The 14,631-nt window shown below is 40.0% G+C and overlaps 1 protein-coding gene across 1 annotated transcript; it reads right to left on the minus strand.

Annotated features, from left to right (window-relative positions):
* Window positions 1-5,781: 5,781 nt before the first annotated feature.
* On the minus strand, window positions 5,782-8,314 carry rgs2 (regulator of G protein signaling 2). The gene is made up of 5 exons (XM_050055904.1): window positions 8,193-8,314; window positions 7,985-8,074; window positions 7,204-7,265; window positions 6,831-6,997; window positions 5,782-6,721 (listed from the first exon to the last, which is right to left on the minus strand). Exons 1-5 carry the CDS (start codon window positions 8,285-8,287, stop codon window positions 6,527-6,529), a joined length of 609 nt encoding a protein of 202 aa, XP_049911861.1. The 5' UTR covers window positions 8,288-8,314; the 3' UTR covers window positions 5,782-6,526.
* Window positions 8,315-14,631: the final 6,317 nt, after the last annotated feature.

Below are 14,631 nucleotides of genomic sequence, written 5' to 3' on the forward strand. Positions count from 1 at the left end.
TGTGAATTGGTGTTTTTATGGACAGGTCTCAAAAACAGACTATTTTAGATATCAGTTAATTCTCTGCAGATATTTTTGTCTTAACACTCCTCACTCAAGTACAGTTACTCAGCAGTCAGGCTTAGGGGTAGAGCTTTGCCTCCACCTACTGGTAAAAGAGAGGAAAAGCTATTAGTGTGTTTACAGAACATTTCGAAAAGCCATCTGCTAAATGTTTTTTAGTCCAGTGTAAATTAAGGTATGTCTTTGGTAAAATGAACATCAAACCTTTAAGAACAATCTTGCATTCAAATCTGTGTTCAGCCGTTTGGCTAGATGAGAGCACACTGCCAAGCTGCCAAGTCCTTATAAGTGCATCATTAAGAAACGACTGGTTCAAGTGACCCATGTGGTTTTTGGATAGCTTCCTGTAGCAGCATGTTGATGTTGTGAACATGAGAGTCTGTTGTGACCTCTGAGATTTGCCTTGTAAATCAACCTCTGGCCCGTAGTACAAAAAGAACCCATACTCGGCTCGCTGACTTCTGGAGTCGTGCTTGAACACAGCGTACGTCTTAAGGCTTGCGTAGTCTGACGTATCTGCAGTGTGACGACCGAAGCACAGCGTGGCCCTTTTTCTATTTTTGGCTCCAGTGTTTACATACACACCTTAAGTGCGCTTTGGATCTGATCCCAGTAGTCTGTTGCCAAGATCCTTCATGGCAACAAAATGAAAACCCACAGGTTTTACTACCAGCTCAGAGACAAGGAACAGTGTGTCTGTTTTCTTAGTGTATCTGAGGTCACATGGATGAGCAATCAGAAACTATTCGATGTGACAATGTTCCAGTTCTGCAGGGTGTTCATGGATACCTTCACCGCCTCACTGTAGATGCTTTGTCAATTATTACACTGTCCTTTCATTGTTGTTTTATCCTTCATATTTGGCTGAGGCTGCACAACACAGAATGTATGTTTTGGCAGGCAGACACAGATGCAATTGCTACAAAAAGAATTAAGTCTTAAAAATAGCCTGCTGCGTAACGGAATGTGTGCTGCATAGGCCTACTTTGAAGGTCAAGGGAAGTTTATTTGTGCAGCTCATTATCACATACAGTGTCTGAGAGGGCTTTAGGGGCCCATAAAAGCAGCAGTTTCATACCCAGACAAGGAAAAAGTCCTTGAAAAACAACATTAAGGCTGCAACTAATATATTTATATATGTATATATATATATATATATATATATATTTTTTTTTTTTTTAATTTATTTATTTTTTTTTTCCGTTTCTAAAAAATAAAAGTTTAGTCCATTAATATGTCAGCAAAAGAACCCAAGAGAAAAGATGGAATTGCTCGGTTTTTGTTTGACCAATGGTCTGAAACCAAAAAGGATTCCTGTTTACAATGATATAAAACAGATAAGCAGCAATGTTGAGAAGCTGGAGCCAGCGAATGCTTGGCATTTTTTTGCTGATAAAGATGATTAATAGGTTTTCACAATTAGCATTTCCACAAAAAAAAAAAAGAGGAAAGGAAAAACAGTTAAAGGTGGAGTATAAAATCAGCTCATGAAGAGTTTATAATGCAAACAAAACCAAGTGTCTATAGTTATGATGCTGCCAGCTCTGCCTTGTGCTTAATGCTAATGTCAACATGCTAACTTGCTTGCAGTCTTAACATGATTGATGTTAAGCTGGTTTGATTACCATGGTCACATCGTAGTTTGGCATGTTAGCATTTGTTAGTTAGCACTAAACTCAAGGTACAGCTGAGGCAGATGTCAGTGTCTTTAGTTCTTTTATATATTAAGTCATAAAACAAAGGATTGCACAAAGTGACGTTTTGATGTGTTAAAGGCACTAAATGACAAGTTATGGGAAGATCTGTACTAAATGTAATGGCAATCTCCAATAGCTGTAGAGACATTTCATGTAAATCACCAATGTCAACCTCATGGCAATCTCGGAACTCATCACCTATTCTAAAAACGATTTAGCTTCTTCGGGCAATGGCCAATACTTACAGGGTTCCAGTGTAGCAAGTGAACATCCAGATAATTGATAATGGATATCAGGGCCAAAACTTTTCTGTGCGCTGGTCATTGTTTTAAGTCCGATTAGCAACTTGAGACACAAGAATGGAGTTAAAGTTGAGAGACAGCATCTAGGAATCTGCATATGAATGCAGATACACTTTTAAAAAAGCTATCTAAAAGCTAAATTGTCAATAGACGATAGCCTAACGGTTTTAAAATTGTATTTCCACCCGAGCATTTTGCGTCATCTGCTCTACACACAAGGCCCCATTTACACTGCCTCTTCAAAGCAGGAATTTCATGCCATTATGCAGCTTCTCCATTCTGTATTAAAGGTACAATCATGAAATGGTGGAACAGAGTTGTCTTGCCTTTAGCCTGGCTTATGTGTGCCACCCACTGTGGTAGATTTAAAAGGTAAGTGATAGCAGTTAGCAGCTAACTCAAAAAAGATAGATGGTAAATGATTGTTATTGCCATGTTATGCTATTATTATGGTTTATAAAGTGCTGGCGATGCATATGTTACCTGTCACACTAAAGGCTGATGCTGTTCTGTTACATGTCACACCTGTCACACCTCTTTTGATTCTATGATGCTGGTATGCGTTGTAAAATCATCACTGGAGCAGCATGATGCCGTCATGGTTTGGTTCTCTGTAAAAATGCAAAGCTGGCATGAAGAAGGGACTTAGTAGTGGCCCTATTGCACAATTTCTTTGTAAAAAGGACTACAGACTGTTTACCTGCAGGCAACCATCCATCCATCCATTTTCGTCCACTTATACAGGGCTGGGTCGCAGGGGCAGCAGGCTGAGCGAGTTACTGCAGAAGTCCCTCTCCCCAGCAATGATTTCCAGCTCCTCCTGTGGGATCCTGAGGCGTTGCTAGACCAGATGAGATATATAATCCCTCTAGCGTGTCCTGGGTCTTCCACCAGTTGGACATGACAGGAAAACCTCTGACACGCAGTGTCAGCATTGATGCGGGTGCTATGCCGAATTGTCCTGGTGAAGAGGGAGCTGAGCCAGAAGGCAAAGCTTTCAATTTTATGGTCCATCTACGTCCCAACCCTCACCTCATAGGGTCAGGAGCTCAGACATCTGGTGGGAGCTCAAAGTAGAGCTGCTGCTCCTTGGTGTCGAAAGGGGCCAGCTGAGGTGGTTTGGGAATCTGATTAGGATGCCTGCTGGGCACCTGCAGGCGAAAAAAGCGGGCTCAGAAGTGATTCGTCGATACTACTCAGAATACAAACGGAAACCAGAATGCTTCTGTTACCAGAATCTTGTCCCTCTAGCGACAGATACTGCATTCATATGAAGATATCTGTTCATGTGGTGGTGCTACAAGAAAATCAGAGGGTCACTGAAGTCAGTTGTATTAATCCTCTGGGGATCATGAGTCACCAAGTCTGTACAAAATTTCATGGCAGTCCATTTAGTTAGCCTGTAATTTCAGTCTGAACCACAGAGGTGGACTGACTGACAGTCCCATCCCTATTGTCATGCCAGTAGTGTTTATTAAAAGTGTGATCACTGGCATTATCATTCCAGTACTAAAGAAAATAACCCTTTATTAATACAGTTACACACACATACTTTGCCAGGTGGTCTGGACTTCAGAACACAAATCCACTCCCCTAACCTGCAGGCCAGCAGAGCATACAGTTCTGGAGAGCTGCTGGTGTAAAAGATGACCTCATTACACCATGACAGCAGGCCCCAGGTCTGAGGAGAGAGCAGGAGCTGTCATTCCTGTCAGGAGCTACGTCCGGGTGTCTGGCCACTGTCAGCTTCTACTATGAGTTCACGGCTGGAAACAGCCTCTGTATCAGAGAGCAGACACACACAGCAGCGAGGGGAGGACTCTCTCTGCCAGTCAAGGTGTTCTTTACACACTGTTACAGTACGGGAACTCAGCAGCAAAGACGTGGCCCCCCAGTCAGCTGCACAAAGAGGAATGAGATGTTCCACAAAGACGAGGAATGTTGTTTTTGTTGTGCAACTTAACATTCATCACGTTGTCTCTTAAAATATGTCAGTGTACGGTATGTGGATGTGTCTGACCTTTGTTAAACCAAACACCCAAAAGTGCATGACGTGTACATTAAACCATTTCAAGTTTTGATATTCAAGATTAATAGTAATTAACAGTCAGTGGAAGATAAACGTTGAGTTCCAAAATACTGCTTCTCTTTGCTTCAACAACAAAGGAGATATTTTAGGACTGTCTGAGCCACGTCCTTAACAAGGACTACGGCATTTTAGTGATATCTATTTAAAGCTGCTTTAAAATTTTCCCCACTCAATCTGCACGTGATGCCCAATGGTGACAAAGTGAAAACAGGATTTTAGATATTTTAGAAATTAATAAAATGAAAAAACTGTATCACACTGACAAAAGTATTCAGACCCTTTGCTATGATACATTACTTTTCTCCTTTGAGATTTTTCTACACCTTAATTGGAGTCCACTTGTTGTAAATTTGGAAAAGCACACACCTGTCTATATAATGTCTCACAGCTGATGATGCATATCAGAGCAAAAAACAAGCCCTCAATTTTACTATTTTGATGCATTTTCAGTGCTCGTGTTAACATTGTTTCCGCTGCAGCAGGCAGCAGATTTCTTGTTGGTGAACAGAGTAAAATATCGTACTTTGTTTGCATGATGGCCAGAAACATGACTCCAAATGAATGCTTATGTTGCTCCTTAAAGGCTGGAAGTGTAAAATAAGCAACAATATGTGATCATATTAGCCATATCAAGATAGTCAACAGACCTTGTTGTGAGCACTGTCATGTAGGAACTATTTTCTTTCTACCAAACTACACCCGCAAACTGTATCACCACGCAGAAGGAAGCGTGCATCTACTCATGGACAAGAGGCTTGTGCTCGTGACAGCACAAAATGTCATCATTAATCACGACCTGCACACCATGTCACTGTACATATGGAAGTGTGAATCTACTGCTAGCTCACCTAGCACCACGCTAGCTAACTAACGTTACAGCTCAGCCTAGGAGGATGCTGCAGTATTAGGGGACATGCCGAGGTAGGAACCTTACATGTATGTGAGTTGTATTGTGTTGCACACGGGGGCAGAGTGAAGTAGGCACTTGAACCGTCCTGAAGCGCCTGCCTCCATATATTACTCCACTATACATGAGAGCAACAAGATAGATGCCATTAATGTTTACATCTCACACTGTGATACGGTTTGCAGGTGTAGTTTGGTAGAAAGAAATTAGTGCCGACATAAAAATTCTCAAAACAAGGTCTGTGGATTCTCTTGAGTAACCAGGTCATGATTTCTGGAAAGAGACATTGCTGTTGAGCTTTTCAAATGTATTTTTTTGTCGCTTTGAGCATCACAAGCCAAGAGCAATCTAGTTCCATTATACTGGAGAGAAGGCAGACATCTCCACGGCCGATATCTCCATCTCTTGATAACAAACACCAAAACAGTGTAAGGTAATAAAGACCTCTACAGCTAAGAAAAAAAATGTCTCTTTTTTTGGGGTGAACTGTTCCATTAAAGGTACTAGTACATCAATTTTGTAAACAAATTGTCACCACTGCCTCCAAGTAGCCAAAAAGTCAGCTGATGCAGGTCCAAAGTAAAAGACTAGTTCAGTGTTTACTTCAGCAGTAATGTAGACATTAGTTATGTGTCACATGTGGATGAAAGTTTCAAAATCTATTAATGTTAAGAGTCCTCTGATATATTTTCATTGAATTCAGAAATAAACACAACAGAGACATTTCATAATTGAATTGTAAATTTTATTTCTCCAACAGTCCAGCTGCCTGCAAACTCAAATTCACATTCACCACGTGCAATAATTTCACAACATAAAATAGTCACAGTAACTTCAGGCCAAATATAGTCTTTGGTGGAAATTGTGAATTATATAAGTTAACATTGCACTTCTTGTGTAAACAGATGCAAATCCAGTAGAGCAACGTGGCACTGAAAACCCAGGGTCACATATAAAGTCCTGCGTATGTGACTGCTGTGCAGAGTTCTCAAGTGGATATCAGCACAGAAATACATTCTAACAGCATCGTCGGTAAGAGGCAGAGTCAAGTGTTTTGACAGTCATCTCAGCTTTGAATGCAGTTGCACTTCAACTGCATTTTCTTCAATGCATCATTGCTCAAAATACCCAAGTCTAATAGCGTAGTGTAAAGAAAGTGCAGGTAATGGCCCGGAGAAGAAAATGTAACCTTAATCCCATCTGGTAAAAACGCTCTGTGCACAGCCTGCAGCAGCATACTGTACAGCATCCTGCCTAATCATCCCAACTTCACTGTGAGCTCTCAGCAGGACGGACTAAAAATGGCTTCACTTTGGCATTTTCCACACTCGCCATTATTGTTTATGCTCGGGATTTGCATTGAGGTCTATTATCCCCGAGGCAGTGCCTGGAATGAACAGCATCAGTGTGTCTATTCACACAGTCACAGTGGTAAACAAATGACTTCAGGAGTGGGTGTCTAGTTTGACTAGGACTTAATGTGCTTGCCCTCTCCCCTGGCAACTGCACACAGTTCTTTGTAGAGGTCGGAGTAGATGAATCTGGGGTAGGAGTTGTTCTCCATCAGGCTGTAGACTTTCCTTTGAGCTGCCAGAAAGCTGGTCGCAGTGGGCTCATGGAGGCTCTGCATGATGGCGTTTTTGGTGTGGAAATCCAGGTTTATCTGTGATCAAAGAAACAGCCGTTATGAGCCTTTGACGTCTTTTTTAAATGAGGAATATTTTGTGTATTTTATTTGGCTTAACAGCAGATGCTTTAATGGTAGCTGTTACCTCTTTGGGAGCTTCGTTTTTAATGAACTCCTCATAAATACTGTTGGCCTTGGTCGCCAGCTCCGTGTCTGATGTGAGGGTCCTGTAATCCTCACAGGCTGTCCAAAACTCAATGTTCTCTTCACAGAACTCTGACTTCAGGAAGATACAAAACGCAGCTTTCCCGTCTGGGTGGAGGGGAGGAAAGAGAAGAGGAAGTGTTAAAGATAAGCTCAGGGACACATCTATTAATATAAGGTAAAGTAAGTGAAAAGCCATTACAGCTTTTGTTTTATTGAGGCCAATAAAGTGCCTTCATTCAGTACACAGTAACCGTGAGACCTTTGAGACTTTTATGAAATCTGGCACCAATAGTGCGCTGACGGATACTTACATTTATGACTGAGTAGTTTGTCGAGTGACTGTGCCCATTGGTGCACGTCATCAGCAGTCGGCCTGAGGGGAGAGGACACGGATTGTATTACATAATCACACAGGAGGCAACTGGTACTTTTAAATGCAACTTAAAAAATATATAGTAATCTGGTTTGGTTTTATTTAGTCATGAAATAATATATACATAACATAAAAAAAATAATAAGAAATTTAGAAAAACATGAACAATACAAAAAAGTCCAAAATAAAAATGTGGATAATGGTTATGCAAAAACAAAAAAATGAAGGTGAATAAAATGAGTTGAATTAGATAAAATAGAAAAACAGATTTAAAAATCATCAGAAAATAAAGTTGAATAAAATAGGCTGAATTAAATAAAATGTAAAACTTAGTTTAAAAATAGTCAGAAAATAAAGTTGAATAAATAAGTCAAATTAGATAGTATATAAATCTTAATTTAAAAACTGTAAAGATATATACCTGAATAAAAGCAGTTAATTACATAAAATATAAAACTTTATTTTAAAAAAGTCAAACAATAAAACTGATATGCATTAAGATAAATAAGATAAATTGAAGTAGATAAAATAAAGAACTTAATTTAAAAATAGTCAAAAATGAAGTAGAGTAAAATAAGTTAAATTAGATAAAATATAATAATTTTAAAATGTATTAAAAAATAAAATTGAATTATATGTTTGAAATTAAATAAACTATAGCTAACATGAATCACAAACAGGATGTTATGCATGTGACAGAATCCTGACAAAGGTCTCACCTGTAAGATCTGTTTTTCATCAGGTGTAATATCGACTGGGAAGAGTTTGTCTTCAAGAAAAATCCTATCCTGTTCCTCCAATTTTTCCTCCTGGAAAAAAAAAATAGAACAATCACTCATCAGTGTTTTATGGCATCATCATTTTGAGTTATATTTTTACAAGGTCATCACAACAGACACAGTCTCATTAAACACCACATTAACTTACTTTATCCCCCTCTTCTCTGTGGACAGGTCAGTGGGTTTCATACAGTCAGTGAACGCCATGTTTTGGGATGACACAAAGGCAAAGTACTCTCTCATGGTTTAGTCTGCTCTCCTTCTCCCTCTTGACTTGTCAGGCTACTTTATAGTCTCTCTCTTCAGCTGGGAGGAGGGCTTGGCATGGTCTTTAACATGATTGGCTCTTGCTGCGTAAACAGTGACTTGCCCCGGTATGACTCTTAAGGCCCGAGGCAATGATAGGCTGTCACTGAAAAAGCATTCCCTCCCTGTATATCCTGTGGGCTTTCACTTTTAAGGTCAAGATGTGACGTACGTGGCAGACTCTATGCTTTTATTCCTAAAATAAAGTTCTGTCAGGGAGTAATGGAACTTTTCTTTTATTTCTGGTGTGTTTGTCTTTCTTCTTTTACTTTGTGAGAACATTATGCAAAATCGCATCATGTATCCACACACACACACATTCACAAAGCATCCAAGGCCTTGATACTTTTACTTTCAACCTATCTTACAATTTAAGAACAAAATGCATGCTTAAATGAGAGAACTACACTGACTTTACACCTTGCATTAAAATGTGTTTTCTATCCAGATTGTATCTGGATATGATTTAACCTGATTATATTTACTGCTGTGCTATGCTGAGTGGCGTGACACAGCATCGGTTTTTGACAACCTGGGACTGGGTTGATAACTCTGTCCATCTTAAACAACGAAACACTTTTAGCTGTTCTCCATCCGCTGCATAGCCATTGCTTCATAACTAGCTATGTTGCGATATGAATTGCCAAGCTTCAGCTGTATACTTCCGCTGAACCAAATTGAAAGCAGACACTTGGTCTTGTCTTGACATCCATAGGTGACTTGAATATCCAAAAAAGTTCTTGGTAGTAGCTTAGCTTGCTAACTGGCTAATAGCTGCTACTCTGCTGGTTTGGAACAGTTGCGCATGATTACATTTTTTTTTACCCATGTGCTTGTTGTATGTGCATTGAAAGCGCAATGGCATTTGCAGTTGTGTTCAGTGTGGTCACAATGCGTCCCTGACCTCCTCTGGAGTTGGTTCGACCGATTGGATCACAATCCATTCTCAATGTGTTTTGGGTGCGTACAGTTGTAGCCCACTTCCCTGATGTGAAGCACTATCCAACCACAATTCAAATCCCCAAATCTATTTCAATGCAGATGGTAAAGGGGGTGAAAAAACACAGCAGTCACCACATATGGCACGTTCAGCCATAAAACTGCCTTTCCTGTTTCCGGGAGCGGTTGTTGCTCACATGTCATCATTTCTGATTTTCAAATGATTCATTGTTACTTTACAACACTACCTACAGTGTTCATATTTTAATGAATTACTCATGCAGGGCGTGGATCCGTGAAGTGTAACTTCTGTCTTGATGGCATGTTGAAATATGACAGATTGGTACACAGATGATTATGCAATATCCTCTTACCTCTATTGTGTGTTTGAGAAAGGAAATAAGGGCACTGCTGAATGACTGTTCTACACTCCTCTTATATCAACGTCAGAATCATTGTTGGTCATTGGTATTTAAGTCCTCTGGTGATCTTTGGGGCCAAGGATTTGGACGTCTAGGTTAACTTGTTTCAGCAACACCTCAATAACTATACAGCAGAGTGTAGCTAAAACCTGAAACCTTAAATCATAGTTCAGTCAGTCGGCGAGGCTTCAGCCAGGGAATTGACCATTTATAGCAAAGAGTCACAGTTAGATTTGGTGGAAAAATCTTCGCTGTTTGAGGAAGCTTAAAGAATCCGTTGCTGCTAGGAGAACTGATCCCCCCATCAACAAACACATACGTGAACATGAGATCTTATTAAAGTCAACACTACTGAAAGCTTCAGCACCATAGGAGGAAGCTAGAAGGAGCGGCGTTGGCATGAAGGTATCAGCAGTCATAGTGAGAAGTATCAGGTTATCAAGGTACACCTGTAAGAATATGACGGAGATCATAAAGCATGAATGAAACAGCTGATACTCATCAGCTGACGCAAGTGCAAGTTCAGTGCTCTGTCGGAAATCTTCCACTCGCTGACACCACTGACAGTCTGTTGAAAGGTAGTTTTATGTAACCTAGACATCTCAGAAATGTAACTGTCAACCGGTTCTCACTCAGTTTCAACCCTGACATTTTCAAGTCTGTCGGCGGTATAGTTAAAGCAGCATGTTTTTGGTCACTTGGGGGCTGAAGAACTCGAATAACGAGCTACATACTTACATAAAGCGCGTATGGCTGACAAAGACACAGAGTAATATTTGCATTGTTAGTATTTATTGACATACATTTTTGGTTGTGTGGGTCTCTTAACAAGCTAGCAGCTTAAAGGAATATGTCACCCATAAAAGGATAATTTGTATATCAATAACTCACCCTGTGTTACATGAAATTCATGACGACAAATTGTTTTTTCTCACATGCATCCATGGTGAAGAAAGAATCCAAAAACCGAATTGCAGTAACAGGGGGCCGCATTAAACTGCAGCAAAACTATGTCAAAACATCCGTTTACAAACTCTTACACAACTCGTGCAGTGTAAACCAAGTCTCATTTATTTAGTCCTACACTGAGTACTTCCAAAACACACACATTATTGCTAAAACCTTACTATTTAAGGGAACTGCCCATTGGTCCGACAGCCCATTGGTCCGACATCCCATTGTTCCGACCATATTAAACCCATTGTTCTGAAGTCCGTTCCGGAATCATGATGCCCTGTGGTTAAAGTCTGGTTAGGTTTAGGCACAAAAACCACTTGGTTAGGGTCAGGAAAAGATCATGGTGTGGGTTAAAATGAAAAAGAAAGTAACAAACACATAAGCCGTGAGCCTGCTCCGCCTCAAGCCTTTCCCAGCTGACCCAGAGCCGGTCGCGGCGCACCATCAAGGTAGAAATACGCCCGCCGGGAGCCGTTCAGCACCGCAGACCGTCGGACTAATGGGATGTCGGACCAATGGGCTGTCGGACCAATGACAAGGACCCCTATTTAAAACACTTCCAAATAAGTAGTTTCATACAGGGAGTAGTACTGGTACCAGTGGTTTAGTGCTAGTTGAAGAGGTGGGTGTACTACCAGGTAGATGGGTAGGTTATCAAGGAGGAAGTGGATATACTCTCCTAATGTCTTTTTGGCTGATAGGTGGATGTAATGCAAAGGCCAGAGAAGGTGTTGGGTATGCCTCATATACCTCCACATACCCTCCACTACACTACTGAGTATGTGTGCGTTTAAACTCTGCTTGTGCATTAAATTGAGCAGTTCAAATGCACACACTTGCCCAGGCATGCTACTCGTATGCATAGGTGTTTTAAATAGTAATGTTTAAGCAAAAATGTATGTGTTTGGAAAGTATGTATATCAAGTATGTGAGCAGATAAATGAGACTTGGATCATCTTGTGTGTGTTGTGTGAGAGTTTGGAAACACATGTTTTCATATAGTTTGTAATGTTGTTGTTGAATGTGGTCTCCCTTTACTTCAATTCATCAAGAATTTTCTCTGTTTTTTGGATTTGTCGCATACTGTGGGGGAATGCAAGAGAAAAACAAACGTAACACGGGGTGAGTAATTTCTATACAAATAATCATTCCGTAAGTGAAGTATTCCTTTAAGAGACTTTCTTCACCAGCTAGTCAGTGTCTGCGCCTGCTGTTTTGTGCTGGGCAAATGTTTACTTGGTTTATCTGGGCTCTTTGTCCTTTGCTAAAACAGCTGCACACTGCTGCTGGAAATGGAATTAATGAGAGCTTAATTTGCAGACCGGAAAAGCAAAACAGTGAGTTAGAAGATGCTAACAAGCTCCACAGAGCTGCAGAATTGAAATGTGAGTTCATCACTATCTCATGTTACTTTACATCTGATAAGATGAGATAGAAGATAAAAGATAGAAGATAAAAAAAATTCACGTTACAGCAGCTCAAATAGCACAGACAGAAAATCTATCTGATATATTTATAATACAAAAATACTGATTCATGGACTCAAATTTACGTAATGATAGAAACTCACTGTATAGATTTTGCTTTACCTAAATCTATTTAAGGAATGCTGTCTTACAAGGACGCTAATATTACATAACTGAAAACGTTCTTTGGCTGCAAATGTTTGCTCTCCCAGCATTCCAGGAGCAAACTAAATAAGCGTCAGCTGTCTAAAATATATCCTCTGATAGATCATTGACCAGCTCACATAAATTAAAGCTCAGGTCATGTACAGACATGCATTTCCTTGTATGCACTACACAGAAGCGCTCTGTTGCTTTCCGTTTGTTACACATGTATCAGGGTATCAGGTGGATTAAATGTGCAACCTGCACGTCCAGTTTTTGTGCACAGCAGATGAGTAACCCACACCATCCTCACTTTGCACGTCCCTGCCATGTTTCCATTCACTCATTGTTTGCATACAAAGCTGTGCTCATAAAAATGTTTGTCATTCCTTTACAGGTACGATTTGTCCGCTTGACACCTCAGTGGAAAAGTAAACACAAATCCAAAATACTCACAGCAATTAAGCAACTGAAGTCCAAAAATAAAAGTTAAAAATGAGAAAACATTTGCACCACATGATTAATGCATGCTCTGGTAAGTTGAACAGTCTGCACACCATTTAAAAACTTTCAACACTGAAAACAGTTTTGAAAGTCATTTACCATCAGTCTCTGTTTAAGGAAAACTTACCATTTAAGTACTGGAAACTCCTTATTCCAGTAATAACGTAGTTTGACAACTTCATCATATTCCAGAAACACTAAAAGGGTTATTACTTTGAGGAACAGGACAAGCATATATATAAGAATAATCACAATTTGTACTAGATTATCTGTGCTATAATGCATCTGCGTCACCTGCTGTGTTGTGTTGTGATTATCACTGGCCTCCCTCTCTCCATTGCACCAGTTTGGAGCTGTGCTGGGTGAAAACACAGTGTTCACCTCGTGTGTTTATTATGATGTGCAGACAGTGTGTAAGCAGCCGTCTGTTTAGAAGTGGATGAAGAGCAGAGCCAAGTTTCCACTAAGGCACAAGGTCTCTTCAGAAGGCCTGACGCAGAAGGTGATTCCCAGCACTGGCTTGCAGAGTTTGTCTTCTTTTGTGTTTGGAAGTTGTGATATTAGCACCAAACCCAAGTGTCTAAATCTAGCAGCTTGGAGTGATTAAAGAAAGTTGTGCACAACATCATGGACCTCAAGGGAGGCCACAAGCAAGCATATCTGCAAGGCAGGTGGAGGGGATAAAATTCACAGCTAGTGTGTGTTTACTACAGACTACTACATGCACTCAGCCCAAAACAATAAGGAGGTGAAAATAAATTAAAGAAAAGCAAGGGATGGTAACTGCTCTGAAAATGACTTTTGAGTTTGGCTGCAAAGTCCATAACTCATGATTTAAGTTCAATTAATAAATGTTCTTTTCACATGTAATGGGTGGGCCGCTTTGAAACACCTTGCTAAACGTCATTAAGGGCAAAAATGAAATTTTAACTGAATTATTGTGAAATATTTTTCACCTTTAACCTGATGTTGTTTTGGATAATTTACAATTAATCAATATAGTACAGTATAATTTTTCAGCAAACATTTTTCACAAACAAAAAGGCAATGAATAAAAGAGTGGTTAAAAACTTTATAAGGCTTTAAGGCAGATTTATACTTGTGCCCCCTGTAGAGCCTATGCCGTAGCCTACACTCATGGCCTATGCTGTTGTGAGCATTTATACTTGCAGTGGTGTGTCTGTGTCACTCTGCAGTTACACCTTCAAAACACAGTTGGCGGTGGGATTTCTGTGAAGTGCTGTAAAGTTTAGCTGATTCAAAACACACACATGGCTTGATAGAGACAATTTCAAACACCAGTAAACACATCTGCTTCACTATAATTCGCAGCATTCATCATCAAAGCATTTGTCTTTTGCTGGACACATTTTCCCCACAAACACAACATGCTAATACTATTAGCACAAGCCTATGGCATTTGACATAGCATAAATTAGCCTAGCGGCTAGCAGAGATTTCCTATACTTGTATGAAGCCAGGGACAACAGCAACATTAAACAAAGGTAACATTACAAAATTAATCTCCATTACAACTCACACCAAACATGTTTTCCAAACATTAGCACAAGCCTATGGCATTTCACATTCTGTAAATTAGCCCAGCGACTAGCGGAGATTTCCTCCACCCAATGAAGCCAGGAGAAATCACACACAAGACTTGAAATGCTTTTGTGGAGGCTTTATTGTCTTCATAATTGATTGTTTCCAATGGCCACCCTTGTGATTTGCATCCACAATACGCTTCATCTAAACCATGACTCTGTTTTTAAACTTGACAAGGCTTGTTCACAGTAAATGTTTTGCGCCTCACAATCAGTGTAGCCTACTCCTTCAAACTGAAGCTGTA

This window comes from Epinephelus moara, chromosome 10 (genome assembly GCF_006386435.1).
Source record: "Epinephelus moara isolate mb chromosome 10, YSFRI_EMoa_1.0, whole genome shotgun sequence".
NCBI lineage: Eukaryota > Metazoa > Chordata > Actinopteri > Perciformes > Serranidae > Epinephelus > Epinephelus moara.